General features: G+C 36.1%; 1 protein-coding gene across 6 annotated transcripts in view; it reads left to right on the forward strand.

Moving 5' to 3' along the window:
* LOC136036352 (ras-related protein Rab-33B-like) overlaps positions 1-16,007 on the forward strand; it is a 29,082-nt gene that overhangs the window by 6,125 nt on the left and 6,950 nt on the right. For 4 of the 6 annotated variants that reach the window (XM_065718511.1, XM_065718516.1, XM_065718515.1 and 1 more), the window contains exons 2-3: positions 3,886-4,079; positions 10,819-10,938. In XM_065718511.1, coding sequence (XP_065574583.1) covers positions 3,886-4,079; positions 10,819-10,938 — 314 coding nt within the window. Of the gene's footprint in view, positions 1-1,318; positions 1,391-3,885; positions 4,080-10,818; positions 10,939-16,007 lie in introns of all 6 variants that reach the window. The other 2 variants (XM_065718512.1, XM_065718513.1) reach the window with 1 other exon arrangement.

The raw sequence follows: 16,007 nt of genomic DNA on the forward strand, positions 1-16,007 counted from the left end.
CATATCAAGGACTGCTACACACGCACCAGATTCGGGAATTCTAACCAGAAAGAGCCCCTGATTCTAAATGACATCCCTCACTTACTATGGGAGAAAATCGGTTGCGACCTGTTCTACAAAAAGGGAATACTTCCTCGTCACCGTTCATTATTACAGTCGATTTTTCGAAGTTAATAGAGTGAGGAACAGTACATATGCACACCAAAGCATATCCTTTCTGAAAAGGCACTTCGCACGGTATGGAATCCCCCGTGTTCTCATTACCGGCAACGGCCCACAGTTCACATCATCTGTCTTCCAAAAATTCACATTGGACTGGGAATGTCTCAGATTACATCCTCGCCCTATTTTCCTCAATCAAACGGAATGGCAGAAAAGTCAGTACAGACAGCTAAAGATATCGTGAGGAAAACCGATATCGCTGGAAACGATTTCAAGCTGTTGCTACCAGAGTACAGGAACACCCCAGTTGATGGTTTGGCCTCTTCATCCCAATTGCTAATAAGCAGAAACCTCAGATCAATAGTCCCATGCACCAAAGAATTGCTTGCACCAAAGACCGTTAATTTGCACCAAAGACTCGAATGAAGCAATAGTCACGCCACATCAAGTACTATGATCGACAATCGAAGGAATTGAAACCCCCTACAAATTGGACAGCCAGTACAACTGTCTGTCCAACAAATCCATGGCAAACTCTGGCAGACGGGCATCATCAAAAGAGATATGAATCCGAGATCATACATAGTCAACACAAATGACGGATCAACCTACAGAAGGAAGAGGGGCCACTTAACGATGCTCTGTCAGCAACCTCAGTCGCCAGACACCACCGAAACTGAATAGATTCTCAATACAGAAACACCAACCTCATCTCACAGTCTATCAGAAGTGACGCCTCCCCCCTCCCTAGATCATCAGAAGAAAACCGTCTGCAACCCCTTACTCAAGTTCATAGCCCAGCATTTCACACGCCCAGGCCCGTACCAAGCACCAGTTGCGTGACCCAAACAGAACTCCATAATGCCCCCCTACATAACCTGTACCAGTTGCTCTGTGAAGCCAGTCCGGAGGCTTGACATGTGGAAAAAAAAATCAGTGGACTAGAGGAGTAAGCCTAGCGCCTCCTTTAATTTGAAGGGAATATTGCAAAATATTAGTAAACCAGAGGAGCAAATCTAGCGCCTCCTTATAAAGAGATTCACACAAGCATTGTACTTGTGTGGTTTAAAAGGGAATTTGTTTTTTATTAATTTTTGTACGAGATTGCTAGTTTGAGAAAGAGGAAGTATGTAATATGCTTACCTTTCTGTTCTAGACGACCTGGGTTTCTGTGGCTAAAGAATAAACGTTGAGACTTTCTGCACTTTCAACAATTTGCATGCACATAGTAAGTTTTGATTCATTTCAAATTCCCCCTCTATTTTCTCTCTAATTTTCACCTAGTAGTACTTTCACCCAGTAGCAGTAATAATAGTATTGTATCAGTAGTAGTAGTAGTAGTAACGGTAATAGCAGTAGTAGTATGCAAGTGTTGCTATTCGACCAGTTGAACATCCCCTCATGATGCCCGTGGAAGCTTGAGCTTCGTACAGTTATCTGTTCCAAAGATAGCCCGTAGGTGATACTCCCTTCTGACATTCTCTATGCAAATAGTATTTTATGATTTATTTCAGCTTCCCCCCCCCAACATTTTCTCAAATTTTCAATACCCTCAGGCTTATTAGTACTTGCTACAGAAGTAGTAGTTGTAGAGATAGTAGTAGTAATAGTAATAGCCTGCAAATATTGCCTTTTTAGTCAATTGGTCCTCCCTGTTAGTGTTTCCTGGAAGTTTAAAATTAATACAATCAGTCATTTTTAGATTATGTCCTTTTGACAACCTATAAGAATATAATGTGTTCTTATAAACACTCCTTTAAACATACTCTGAAAGGTCACCAGAATGCACTTTGTCTTTTTGGATACTGAAGGTCGAACATGAAAAGGTCCACATTTCTCAACAAAAAACTATATGTAGACAATGGCAAATTGCATAACTTACAGCCCTTACCCAAGGGCTGTGGAAGGGTTGACATCCCAAGAACCATAATTACTGGACTTTTCAACTAAGGTGAACAAAATGGCTATCTCAAAATTATGTTTGGATGTGTTTGGGGAATCGGTGAGTGTGTAAGGGGGGCTGGCTGCCCTCCAATCACTTTTGACTCATGAAAAGAGCCCCAGAATTTTCAGTTTTCAATCAAATGAGCTTCCTCCGAAGTTTCTAGCCAGCTCCTTCTATACAAAGTGCCTTGGTCAAAAGAAAAAGATACATTGTAACCGCATTTCTCTTTACTTGGGCAGCGCAATTGCACTCCTATCATCAATTAACATTCCAGACTGGGATATATATGTATCAAACAGTTCATGGTAATGGTAAGAAGCGACCCAGCTCAATAGTAACCGAAACTCTAGAAATAGGAATTTTGATACCAATAGTTACATCGAAAGAATCGTATGTTGATGCTGATTTTAAATATGTAAGTTTCATCAAGTTTAGTCTTACCCATCAAAAGTTACGAGCCTGAGAAAATTCGACTTATTTTAGAAAACAGGGGAAAATATACCCTGAAAGTCATAGAATCTTTATGAAAATAACACCATCATATTCAGTGTATCAGAGAACCCTACTGTAGAACTTTCAAATTTCTATTACAAAAATTGGGAATTTTGTATTTTTTGCCAGAAGACAGATCATAGATGCGTGTTTATTTGTTGTTGTTTTTTTCAGGGGTGATCGTATCGACCCAGTGGTCCTGGAATGTCTCTAGAGGGCTCATTCTAACGGAAATTAAAAGTTCTAATGCCCTATTTAAGTGACCAAAAAAATTGGAGGGTACTTTGTTTGCATATAGTCATGGTTATCGGGAAGTGTATAGGCGTTTTCAGGGGACTTTTTCGCGTTGGAGGGAGGTTACGTGCGAGGATCTTTCCATGGAGGAATTTATCATGAGGGAAGAGAATTTCCATGAAGGGGGCGCAGGATTTTCTAACATTATTTAAAAAAACAATGTGAAAATAAAAAAAAATCATGGAAGTGAGGAGCATTTGCATGTAGTAAGTACGCTAAAGTATTTTTAGTCATTCCAACTATTAATTCTACGACCTTTGTGATTCAGGGATCATTCTTACAGAATTGGAACAAAATTCAAGCTTTAGTGTATAGAGTGAGGTATTGAAGAGGGGGAGGACCCTCTCATGTACGTAATAAAAATATACAAATATAGAAGTTCGTTACGTAAATTAATTCGTAAGCTATGTATATCTATTACTAATTAAAACGTTCGAAAAAAAAATAAAAAGTCCTAGTTGCATTTTTAAGTAACCAAAAACTGGAGGGCAACTTGGCCTCCTCCTCCACCCCTTTTAAAGAAATTGTCCGATCAAAACTATGAGAAAGCCATTTAGCCAAAAAAAATAATATGCAAATTTCGTGTTAATTTTTCATGTGCAGTGAGCCAAAATCAAAACATACATTAATTCAAAAATATTCAGAAAATAAATAAAAAAACAAGTTTTCTCAACTGAAAGTAAGGAGCGAAATTAAAACTTAAAACGAACAGAAATTATTCCTATAGGAAAGGGGCTGTTCCCTCCTCAACGTCCCGCTCTTTATGCTTAAGTTTGACTCTTTGTCACAGTTCTACTTTTTAAAACAATAAAAAACTTTAGCGTAAAGAGCGGGACGTTTAGGAGGGGACAGTCCCTTTCATATGCGGAATAATTTCTGTTTGTTTCAAGTTTTGATGTTGCTCCTTACTTTCAGTTGAAAAAACTTGTTTTGTTTTTTTATTTAATCCATTTAAGCTCACTGCTTTCAATAATTGAACTGTTATTTTATAGCTACAATGGAAGGTGTTGAGACCAATCAAGTTAAGCCAAAGGTATTCAAGATAATTGTAATTGGTGATTCAGGAGTTGGGAAAACTTCAATCACATACCGATTTTGTTCATCTGCTTTCCCTAAAACCTGTGAAGCTACTATTGGCGTTGATTTTAGAGAACGAACTTTATGCATAGACAATGAATTAATCAAGGTGAGTTTTTTTTTTCTTTTATGTTGTCCATTTTCTTTGGCAATTACTATTCCTGAGCTAAATGGTCTAATTTGTGTTTGCATAAAAATATTTGGATAAAACTGAATCGAGCCTGCGCTCAGTTTGGTCTAAACATTTAATCAATCGGAGGATACAAATATTTGCTTGCTAATGAAACGTAGCATTAGAACAAATGTGGCCTATGCAATCTCTAAGCCATGTTAAAGGTTGGACAAGTGACCTATTTCTCCCAGCGCCTTACAAACATATGTTTACAAGTAATAACCTGGCTTTTGCACAAAAAAAGTTCTGTAGCATTTTGTTGGCAAATGTTTTAAATTTGAAACATTAATGTTCTGCCAATGTTATATGAAACTGGATCAACTGTAATCCTCTATTGTATGTGTTTCCATGGAACACACTAGATCATCAAACAGGGTAAGACCAATCCAAACAGCTAAAGCAAAGGGGATGGAAAAAAATCTTAAAGTAAGTTTTAACAAAAATGAAGCACAAATAAATATTTAATTAGAAGACAAGTGAAAGTGAGAATTACAACAGCTAAAGCAAAAGGGATGGAACAAACGACAGCGATAATCATATTGAATCGTAAACGAAAATTTTGCACAGCGATCTATGATTAGAAGCGGGAAAAGACGTTTTTTGGGTATCTACGATGTCATAAAAAATTATATAAGAAGATGAATGAAACCAAACAGCTAAAATAACAGGGATGAAAAAAGTGTCTAAGATAATGATGAACGAAAATGAACAACGAAATCTACGACTAGAAGACAAGCGGTAGCGCTGGTCACATCGAATTGTAAATAGAATCTGCGGTTAAAAGAGAAGCAACATTGAGAATCACTATGAATCCCAGAAGAAGACAAATCCTATAAGATGCAGAACTTTGTTAAGCAGTAACTGGAAGAAGAAAGTCATGTCAGAATTTCTTAATTCATTTGAAATTGTTTTGCTAAGTAGGCTAAGATGCTAAGTAACTTTGTAAAACTCTACCGATATTGATTTCTAACGAGAAAATGGGATTAACAGCTTACAGACAGAGTAGGTAGTGATTTCTGGCACCCCAGAAATTTCATATGATTTTCTTAAAGAGCTTATTCTCTCACTTGCAGCAGTCCTCATAATTTTTGTAGCATAGTTTCATCATTTATTAGTAGTGGCTCATAGCAAAAAATATTTTCCCTTTACAGATCTTATTCGGCTTTTATACATTTATTAAGGCTATTCATTTTTAAGATCTAATTCACGCCATGAGGTGTAATTTTTCATTCCCTCGGTCATTCCACTCCTGTGCTCCAGTTTTCTAGCTGTCTTCAGTCTTCAGTTTCTTTATTTTTTTTATTATTTTTTTATTTTAATCTTAGGAATAAGGTTTATCGGTTTTCGTCCTTCAAGTGAATCATTATGCTGCGTAGCGACAGAATATTTGTAGTTTGAAGGATTCTAAAGTGTCCTTTTCCGTAAAAATTTTCTTCTATCATAAAATGGCCTCTTGTATTAAAGAATTCATTGTAACGAATAGTGCAAGGAAGGAGCAACTCGGTTCGATAGTAACTGAAATCCTAAAAAACAGAATTTTTATATCAATAGATAAATCAAAAGAACTGGATTTTTATGTTGATTCCTAGTATATAAGATTCATTCAGTTTAGTGTTGTTCATCAAAAGCTACGAGCCTGAGAAAATTTGTCTGATTTTTGAAAAGGGGAGAAACCCCCGAAAAGTCAAGGAATCTTATTGAAAATCGCACTATCAGAATCAGTCTATCAGAATATCAGTCATGTAGAATGGCTTCGTGGAGGCGTGCTAATTTTGTTTTTATTATTTTTTTTCTTCCCAGGGGTGATTGCATCGAACTGATGGTCTTTGAAGGTCGGGAGAGGGCTCGTTCGAATGGAAATCACAAGCTCACTGCCATTTTTAAGTGACCAAAAAATTGATGCGCAACTAGTCCCCCTCCCACAATCTTTTTTCCTCCAAAGTTGTCCGATCAAAACTTTGAGATAGCAATTTTGTCCAGCATAGTTGAAAGGTCCATTATCTATGCCTTTGGGCTCGGAGATTCCACTACCCCCCCCCCCACAGTCCCTGGGGAAAAGTCTGCAAGCTATGAAATTTCCCCATTTTTTCGCATAATATTTGGTATTGGTAAGTATACGGGCGTCTTCTAGGAGATGGGGGATTTTTGCTGGGAAGAATTTTCCACCGGGAGAACTTCCCTTGGGGAGGAAAGTTTCTGCGGGGGGGGGGGGGGTAAACTATCCAGAAGGAATTTAAACAGGAGGAATTTGCCATATTACTATACGATTTTCTTTTTGTTTGTCTTACTTACTCTTTACCGACTCCATTTTACATGTAGAGATGTTAAGGGGTATTTTTCAAAGGACATTTTTTCCGGGTTGGTATGGTTTGGAGGATCTTTCCATGGGGGGGGATTTTCCGTGGGATAAACTTTCCATGGAGTAACTTTCTGCGGTAGCAGCTTTACTTTGGAGGAAGAGATTTCCTGGAAAAATTCTCTACGGAGGGGGGATTTCCAGCTTGATCTGAAAAACAATCAGAAATTAAAATCTTTTTCAAATGGAAGTTTGCTAGGAAGAATTTTTCATCCGGAATCGTCCGCAAGAAATTTTACTTGAGGTACTTTAACGACAATGGAGCTGTCCGTTTGGTAATTTTTCTGACGGGGTTGGGAGGGGGTGCGTGAGAGTATTTTCCTTGAGGGAAGATTCCATGGAGTAGGATTCGATTTACCGGCATTATTGGAATAACGATCAGAAATTAGATTTTTTTTAAATGATTTTTTTCAATTGAAAATAAGGAGCAACATTAAAACTGAAAAAGAACAGATATTATTACGCATATAAAGGGGTTGCACCCTCCTCAATAACTCGCTCTCTACGCCAAGGTTTGACTTTTCGTCCGAATTCTTTAAGAGCGACTCCTGAAACACAAGGGTCGTTAAATTAGAATTAGAAGCTTTTTCAGAAGCACTAAAAACTTTTGTGGAAAGAGTAAGGCAACCCCCCTCAGATACGTTATAGTCTCTATTCGTTTTAAGTTTTAATGTTGCTACTTACTTTTAGTTGATTTTTATTTTATTTGATTAACGAAAGATTTGAACTGCTTGGATCTATTATAGTATTGAAAAGCCCTTAAATGTTTTGCTTTGTTTCAAATTTTGCCTACGGAAAACTAAGGGGATGGGGGTAATATCTTCAATTTTTGTTTTAAGAGGCAGATAAATACTTTAACTCAGACCAATAATTCTAAGCTAAAAATAATTCTAAGAAGCCGTGAGTTGAAAGTATATTCTTGAACTCTTACAACCAATACCATATTTTGCTTATTTATTGCTCACTGTTCAACATGGCTGAAAAAAGATAGGTCAAAGCAGTAAATTCGTTAAGCGAATAACTTATTTTTGGTCAGAAACAGGGGTTATTTTCTTAGTTTATATTCGGTCGATTTGGCGATACTACGAAAATGCAAAGTTAACGAATTACCAGCAACATTTTGAAAAGAGCAAATTATGCTTGGTCCACCCAATTTTTTCAAGTGTCTAAAATTCTGGAAACTAGACCCGAGAACTATCGACCATGATTAACCAAAGACGATGGGATTTTTAGGGATTTTATGATTATGAATTGCAAAAAGTTAACCTTTGCGGTCTCTATCAAAGGGAAAGATATGAAAGATTAGAGCACATAGGGATGAAAAAGAGATGGTGGGTCGCTGGCCAGGGTATTGTTCACAGTTTGGTTCTTGGATAGCTGCTAAATATATAAAGAGCGATGTCTTATCCTAGAGGTTTCTCTATAGTATCATAGTATTGTAGTACGCATGGCGGACTGTAATAGCTCAATACTAAAGTCAACACTATGATTATCGTTACAAATATTATTATATTAATATTAATTGTAAATATTATACAAAATATTTACAAATATTACCGTTGAAGGTTCTTCAAGTGTCAGGGATGCAGTGACAGATGCTAAATATTAAAAAATTAACTGCAGCTCATAGTAACCAAGAATTGTGATTCAATAACAAATATTTCGACTAGTCTTAAGAGTAGAAAAGTTTGTTGCAAAAGCAAGTTTAGGAGTATTTCGAAAAATGACCTGAAGCACTTCGAAAATGCTATAGGATCAAAAATAAAAGTACCCCATTGGAATCACCATAGCCCAAAACCTCATACGAAAATTAAGAGGCCTCAACCTTGATGAACAAGGAAAACCACTTTTTTGTATAGATAGCACCGATGGGTCCTCTTTTTTGTCACTGCTTGCGGTGACCTGGAACAACATATAGAGCCGTCACTGGAAAGTAAGTTTTTAAATTCATCGCTAACGAAGTTCCAATATCGACGTGTTTTTAAGTAACAACACATAATATCTAAAATATAATATAATTTTTGAGAAAAATCTGCAACTTTATATACGGCATGATTTAACACATGCATTTTTAGGAAAAGAATCTGTGAAAATCTTCTCTACGTCCCTGTTGAAGCGAAAAAAAAGTCAGATTGTTGAAGTTTTGAAGAAATAAATTGTTGCCAAGAGAAATAAATACATTTTAAATACAAATGAGATAATTTGTTAGTTTGACTGATGTTGGTTTCAAAGCTTTATATTTTTTCTTACTTTAGGCACAATTCTTATTTTCTTCTCCAGTTTTCATATAGTTGCAGTTGATAAGTTAAAAATGGAAAGTAAAAATGGAAATAGAAAGAATGGCATTTGCTATATACCTTTCTCTTATATAAGATTGAATTCTGATTTTTCTTCTCCATTTTCATGCAATTGCATTTGGTGAGCTAAAAACGGATTTTAAAAATCCACTTGACCGTTGCAATAGCTTGAACATATTCATGCATATTTTGTTTCTTTTTGCTGGTGAATGGATAACTCTGGCTTCGAACGTCCCTGTAATGGCCTATTACTCCTATTGGTATTCAAAACTACCGCAAATTTCATTATTCAACCTTTATGATCACGTGAATATCATGAACCCTGATGTTTTAATCACTTGTATGAGAGTAAGATGAATAAAAATGATAATTTATCTTCTGTTCTACTTCTACTACCTTTACGGAACACTTTCCTGGTTGATGTCTTCAGCGACATTTATGTTAGTGGGTTATTCCGTAAAATTATGGAAATTTGGAATGTGGACTCACTCACACCCAAAAAAACGGTTTCGGATCGAAACGACAACTATCCCTTTGGCGTCTCCTTAGTCAAAAATCGTTACGGAGGAGAATCATAGTGTCCCGTCCTTAGCAACAAGGACAATAACTTTTTTGAATCAAAAAGTGATTTTCTTCCTTTTTTCTTTTTTTACTGTCTTACAGGGGCACTGAAACATCATAGAGGGGTGTTGAAGAGCCTATTTGAAGAGAAATAGCTTTATCTAGAGCCTTCTGCAAGTAATAAAAGAAAACATTTGAATTAACTGGAATTTTTAGCATCATAATTGTTTCCTTTGGTTACGGCCAAACGAAAAGCAGGCCCTCCCAGAATGGAGGTAGAATAAGTCGTAAAGAAGGGATTGTAAGGAATTTTGGTTGTGCTTGGGACGGTGTAAAGAGGAAGCTTTGAATAGGTTGGAATGGAGGACGAGCGTGTGTAGCTGTGTTGGCCTCAGTTGGCCTTCTTGCTGCAGTGAGTTATTAGTAGTAGCAGTAGTTGTATTATAGTCTCCAAGGTTGAGAACTATTATATGATGGTTTAGCATCCCCACTCATGTCTACTCCCCCTTACCCTGTCGCCTAAGTAAGTTTCATATCCAGAGTTTTCTGGAATTTTGATATTCATAGGTCGACTAGAAGAGGTTGTCATGTCTATAAACTTGATAAGAAGTAAAGTCGAGTAATCTGTTTGTACCTTCGGGGTCCAGGCACATAATCCATACCTATACCAGGGAATACCCTACCATTTGAATGCTTGTCATCAAATCATTTATAAGAATGTGTTGTTTGATACGAACCAAACTTGATCTGAAGTAAGAGTCAGCGTCCTAGTTATTCCTTTGGGAATAAAGACCCGATATAACCGGTGGTGGAAGAGGGAGAGGGTCTCTAAATTCTCTCTTTCCAGACAGCTAGCAGAAGGAATTGCTGGATCTCAACCAAACATTGGGGAAAGTAAGAGTAAGTGTTCCCGTTTAGCGTACTGGTTTAAGAACCATTTTATGCTCAGGTTTAAGGCTCAGGAAAAAAGAAAAGGAGTTTGGTCATAAATCACATACATAGGTTTGGTTCCTATCAATCAAGTGCATGAAAACTAGCGAGCTGAGTCATTCGTCATCTTGTGTAACTTCGTATGTCTCATAGATACCGAAAACGATTCGACCACCCTGGGAAAAAAATAAAGGAGATTGGTCTTTAAATGCATACCAGTAAAAGTGAGCTAGACGTTTGTAGGTTGTTGTTCCAGTGAAGCAGTGGGTCGATTTACATCATCCTCCAGTTCTCGCATTCTCATATAACCTTTGGCATACTTGTTTGTGTCTCCCAATATTTCTTCCAACAGACGATTACTAATAGAACAAACACATTTTAATTAAGTGAAAAAAGCAGCTCTATTGAAGGGCTGATTTATTGGAAACCAGGCTCATTCAAATGGGCTTTTTTTCTAAATATGATACCATAGTAGAAGTTCAAATGTATGAGGCTTTATATCATAGACACTAATTGACATTCTTAAAATCAGTTACAGATTTGGGACACTGCTGGTCAAGAAAGGTTCAGAAAATCGATGGTACAGCACTACTATAGAAATGCTCATGCTGTCGTTTTTGTTTATGACGTCACTAGTACGAATTCTTTTGCGGTAAGATCCTTTATTGTTCATAGCTCTATATGTTGTAGCCAGTTGCAAAGCTGAAAAACTCTATAAACAAATTACATAGAAACTTGTATTAAAACTACAATCCGTACTAATTCTAAACAAGCCAGCGCGGTATTTCACAAGTTATATAGATGATGTATTGATGGTTATGTTGCACCAATTATCTCCTCTTCTTTTTTCTCTTTCTCGATCGGGCAATTGATATATGGAAACTTGTTTAAATTGAAGGTCATTGACAGAATCGCCAAATATTTATACATTATTTGAATCTGAATTTTATTCCCGAAAAGAGATGATATGCCAGCAACATGCCATGCATTTAGAAAGCTTACGCTTGTCGGAGGAGGCCATGACTGCATGAAAATACCTATTGAAAATTCCACAAGTAACATACTTTTCAGTGATTTAAAAAACGACAATAATTATATTAGGAGCAATGCCGTTTCAATATGATACAAGGCTCTGCAACCGAGAGTGTAAGGAAAGAGAGAGAGAGAGAGAGAGAGAGAGAGAGAGAGAGAGAAAGAGAAAGAGAGAGAGAACACACATTTAAACAAAATAGGATGGCAAGCGGTTGTCAACCATTTATTATCCGCCATGAACCAGCCAGAGTGAGGCAAAATCTGTAATAAAAAATTCCAATGTGCTTTTTCAACATGGCCAAGAGACATCCACCTCAGGGGGAAGAGTATAATTAAATGAATAAAATTCGAAAAGAACAAGGACAAAAAAAAGAAGTAAAAACCACTTAGTTGTCATTTTTTTCGAAAATTCCAAACAAGTGACACGACAGAAAATTCCGGCACCTTGACAAGCATTCAAAGGCGCAAATTCAAGAAAATGTGTGGGTGGGGGATTTTTCTTCTGTTTTTAATGAAGATAAAACAAAAATATATTTTTGAAAATCTAGAGGGGTAGGGGCATTTTTCGATTTTTTTTTTAATAGATAGGCTATACTGCAAAAAGGTATTTTTCAAAATCTGGGCAGCGTCAATGGCCCCTCTCCATCCCACAATTGGCACTCCTAGTCCAGATCAAACAGTTCGTGGTAACGAACTGTAGTAAGGAGCGACCCGGTTCACTAGTGACCAAAACTCTAAAAAATGGAATTTTGATACCAATAGTTACATCAGAATAATTGTATTTTTATGCTGATTTTAAATATATAAGTTTTATCAAGTTTAGTCTTACCCATCAAAAGTTACGAGTCTGAGAAATTTTTCTTATTTTAGAAAATAGGGGAAACACCCCTAAAAGTCATAGAATCACACCATCAGATTCAGTGTATCAGAGAACCCTACTGTAGAAGGTTCAAGCTTCTATCTACAAAAATGTGGAATTTTGTATTTTTTACCAGTAGACAGATGACGGGGTGCGTGTTTTTCCCCCGGGGGTGATCTTGTCGACCCAGTGGTCCTAGAATGTCGCGAGAGGGCTCATTCTAGCGGAAATTAAAAGTTCTTGTGCCCTTTTTAAGTGACCAAAAAATTGGTGGGGATGAGCTCCAAAAATATAGCCATTTTATTCAGAATAATCGAAAAACCTAATAATTATGTCTTTGGGGACGACTTAATCCCCCACAGTCACCGGGTGAGGGGTTGAAAGTTGCAAACTTTGACCATTGTTTACATATAGTAATGGTTATTGAGAAGTCTACAGCCGTTTGCAGGGGGACTTTTTCGCGTTGAGGGATAGGGGAGGGATTACGTAGGAGGATCTTTCCATGGAAGAATTTATCATGAGGGAAGAGAATTTCCATGAAGGGGCGACAGGATTTTCTAGCATTATTTAAAAAAAAAACAATGAGAAAATAAATAAAAAAAAGTTTTTTCAACTGGAAGTAAGGAGCAGCATTAAAATTTAAAACAAACAGAAATTATTATGTATACAAGGGGGTTCGTCTCCTCCTCAATACCTCGCTCTTTACGCTAAGGTATTTTAGTAATTTCAACTATCTATTCTGTGGCCTTTGTGATTCAAGGGTCATTCTTAAAGAATTTGGACAAAATTCAAGCTTTAGTGTAAAGAGTGAGATATTGACTAGGGGACAAACCTTCTCATATACGCAATGAACATATACAAATATAGAAGTTCGTTATATAGATGTACGGTGAGCCAAAATCGAAACATGCATTAATTCAAAAACGTTAAGAAATTAAATTAATTTTTTTTTAACTGCAAGTAAGGAGTGACATTAAAACTTAAAACGAACAGAAATTATTCCGTATATGAAAGAGGTTGTCCCATCTTTAAAGCCTCGCTCTTTACGCTAAAGTTTTTTGTTGTATTAAAGTAGAGTTGTGAGAAACCGTTAAACTTAAGCGTAAAGAGCGAGGCGTTGAGGAGAGGAGAACCCTTTCATATATGGAATAATTTCTGTTCGTTTTAAGTTTTAATCTTGCTCCTTACTTGCAGTTAAAAAAACTTGTTTTTTTATTACGACTGTAAAGCGACTTCAAATCAAGCAATGATTTGATAGCAGAAAGATTTATCTTTAGGGTAAGGCTTATCGCTTTGTCATATATCATAGAGAGTGGTTTCAGAAAAAAAGGAAGGGTTGACATCCATGTAGTAGGGTAAAAATAGGCGTAACACTGAATTAAACAATGATACAGGATTTTCCAAACTGATCCCAAGACAACTTATCTAAGTCTTCCCTTTGGTTCCTCGCTACGCCACATCTGATCCCTGCTCCTAGGCCATCTTACATGACGAATATCTGCTTCTTATGAATAGAGTGTTGCAGAAAAATTTCCATTCAACCGCCTAAGGTTAGCTAGCCTTTTCAACACCTTAGCCATCCCTAACATCTTGTATATTGCTCCATTTTAAAAGTTGTTTCCTAGAACTGATTATCTGAAAGCCTGGTCCATTTTTTGTCGGCTAGCCAAATATTTGCTTCGGTTACAACCTTGGCATTAGAATTCTCCATTGATTAGAAAATTTAAACTTGCTGACCCTAATCTAAATCGATCTATCAATTAATTGCCCACTCAGTTCTTCATAGAATGGTAGGTATCATGCTCTAATTCAATAATAATAATAATTTATTTGTTATCCACTTGAAACAGCGGAGTATAAAAACAAACACACAGAAAAAAAAAACTTCTGATAACACATTAAATTACTGTAGAAAACATTTTAGAAGATCATGAAAAGGGTTAATAGTAAAATGTATCGAGTCGGATAGTTTCTGGTGTAGCACTTTAAGTTTATTTGATAAATCTGGAGCCCCGAAATTTGTTACCATATCACTGTTCTTGTACCAGGGAGGAAGATACAACAAACAACGGAGGAAACGAAAATAAGATGACTTGAGAGCTTTTAAATCTTTTCTTTTTAAAACAGGATACAATCCAGAAAGATATGAAACCGAATGATCAGAAAAGCAAGAATAAATTTGTGAAAGGGCTTTGCGGTTGTATTTCCCCCTGTTCGCAACAATTTTAGAATAACCCACTTGAAGTTTAACCTTAGCATCAGAAACAATTTTATTACGAAAAGGGACTAAATTGTTAGTAAGGGTAATAGTGTTTAATATTTTTGCTTATTTGTGTCATGACCATGTTTTAGGTCAGTAATATTTAAATTTGCTTCTAATTCACGTTTTGCTTTTATGAATAATTAGGTTTTGTTCGTGTGTTGTTTTTTTTTTCGTTTCTTTTTCTTGTTTTCCTCTACTCTGTCTTATCATGTTTTGTGAATTATGGGTGTTCAATAAATAAATGTGCAAAGTTTCTAAATGCTACGTATTTTCGACATAACACCTTAAATTAGGTATCCTTTTCTAAGACCACGCTGCCTTTCAATGACAAACAAGTAAACGTTAAAATGGGGATAAATTCATTTATTTAGACAGTGAAAACAGGTACAAAAGTCTATATATTTCGATCACATACACAGCGATTGTCATCAGTAGCAATACAAAAAAAAATCTAGTGAATAACCCGGAAGTCCATTATTTTATGAATGACCTGAAAGTTAATTATTTTGTTTTGTATAAATATGTTAGTTTCAGTTTTAATGCTGAAGTATTTCTACTGATGACGATCGCTTTATATGTGATCGAAATATCTAGACTTTTATTTACCTCTTGCTGATTCTATTGATGAAGGAATGCATCTGGGCAAATGGTACAAGAATAAAATATATATGGGTGCATAACTAAAATATATAAGGCTGTTAAGACACTCATAAGGAATAAATATTTTATTATCTACCTGATTCTACCCAATTTCTAACTTTCTTTGCATTTCTTGAAAGATTTACTCCCATCTACTATAACATCTAAATATCTAACGAATGCAAGTCTTTATACCTTACTGTATTCCATACGGTATCTCGGTAACACAAGGGTAGTTAATAGTTGATGTAGCAACAACTATGATTTTTCAGTGATTTGCTGACATATAATCCTAGTTTATTAGCCCGTAGCTGATAATTTGTTAGCTATAGAGGTATTAACAGGTTTTTTCACAGTAATGCTGCTGTTCTAGGTGTGACCAACATTGTGGCATTATCAGGGAATGAAGGCATAGCACATTGTTTAAATTTTTTTTGCCATATGAACAACTGAGAAGCTTTTACCTGACATCACTCGGTAAAAATGAACTAATCACTGATCCCTGTGGGACACCATATAATATATCACCATCACAAAAAGATTGTTTGCTTCTATCAGATAGATAGCGATTAAACACTTAAATTATTTTTACAGATTCCATAGACAGGAAATCAACTAAAATAACGCAATGGCGAAAAACGTCAAGGCCTTAATAAAATCTAAGAAATTGGTCCTACCAATTGCCAAACCCATTAAAAATAATAGCAATCGGGTAGGTCAATATCTATTCTGCTTTTATTTTCTTCATGGAGTAAAATTCAGTATTACTGCAATCACATTTTTCTATTCGACTAGAAATCTCTGATAATACTGATTTAAGTCTGTAGCTATCATATCTATTATTAATACCCATTTAAGAACGGGTGCCGTGCTCGTAGCTTATTTTTTTTTTCTTGTAAATTCAACATCACAGAAACAATTTATTTGC

The sequence above is a fragment of the Artemia franciscana genome, chromosome 15, assembly GCF_032884065.1.
Source record: "Artemia franciscana chromosome 15, ASM3288406v1, whole genome shotgun sequence".
Lineage (NCBI taxonomy): Eukaryota > Metazoa > Arthropoda > Branchiopoda > Anostraca > Artemiidae > Artemia > Artemia franciscana.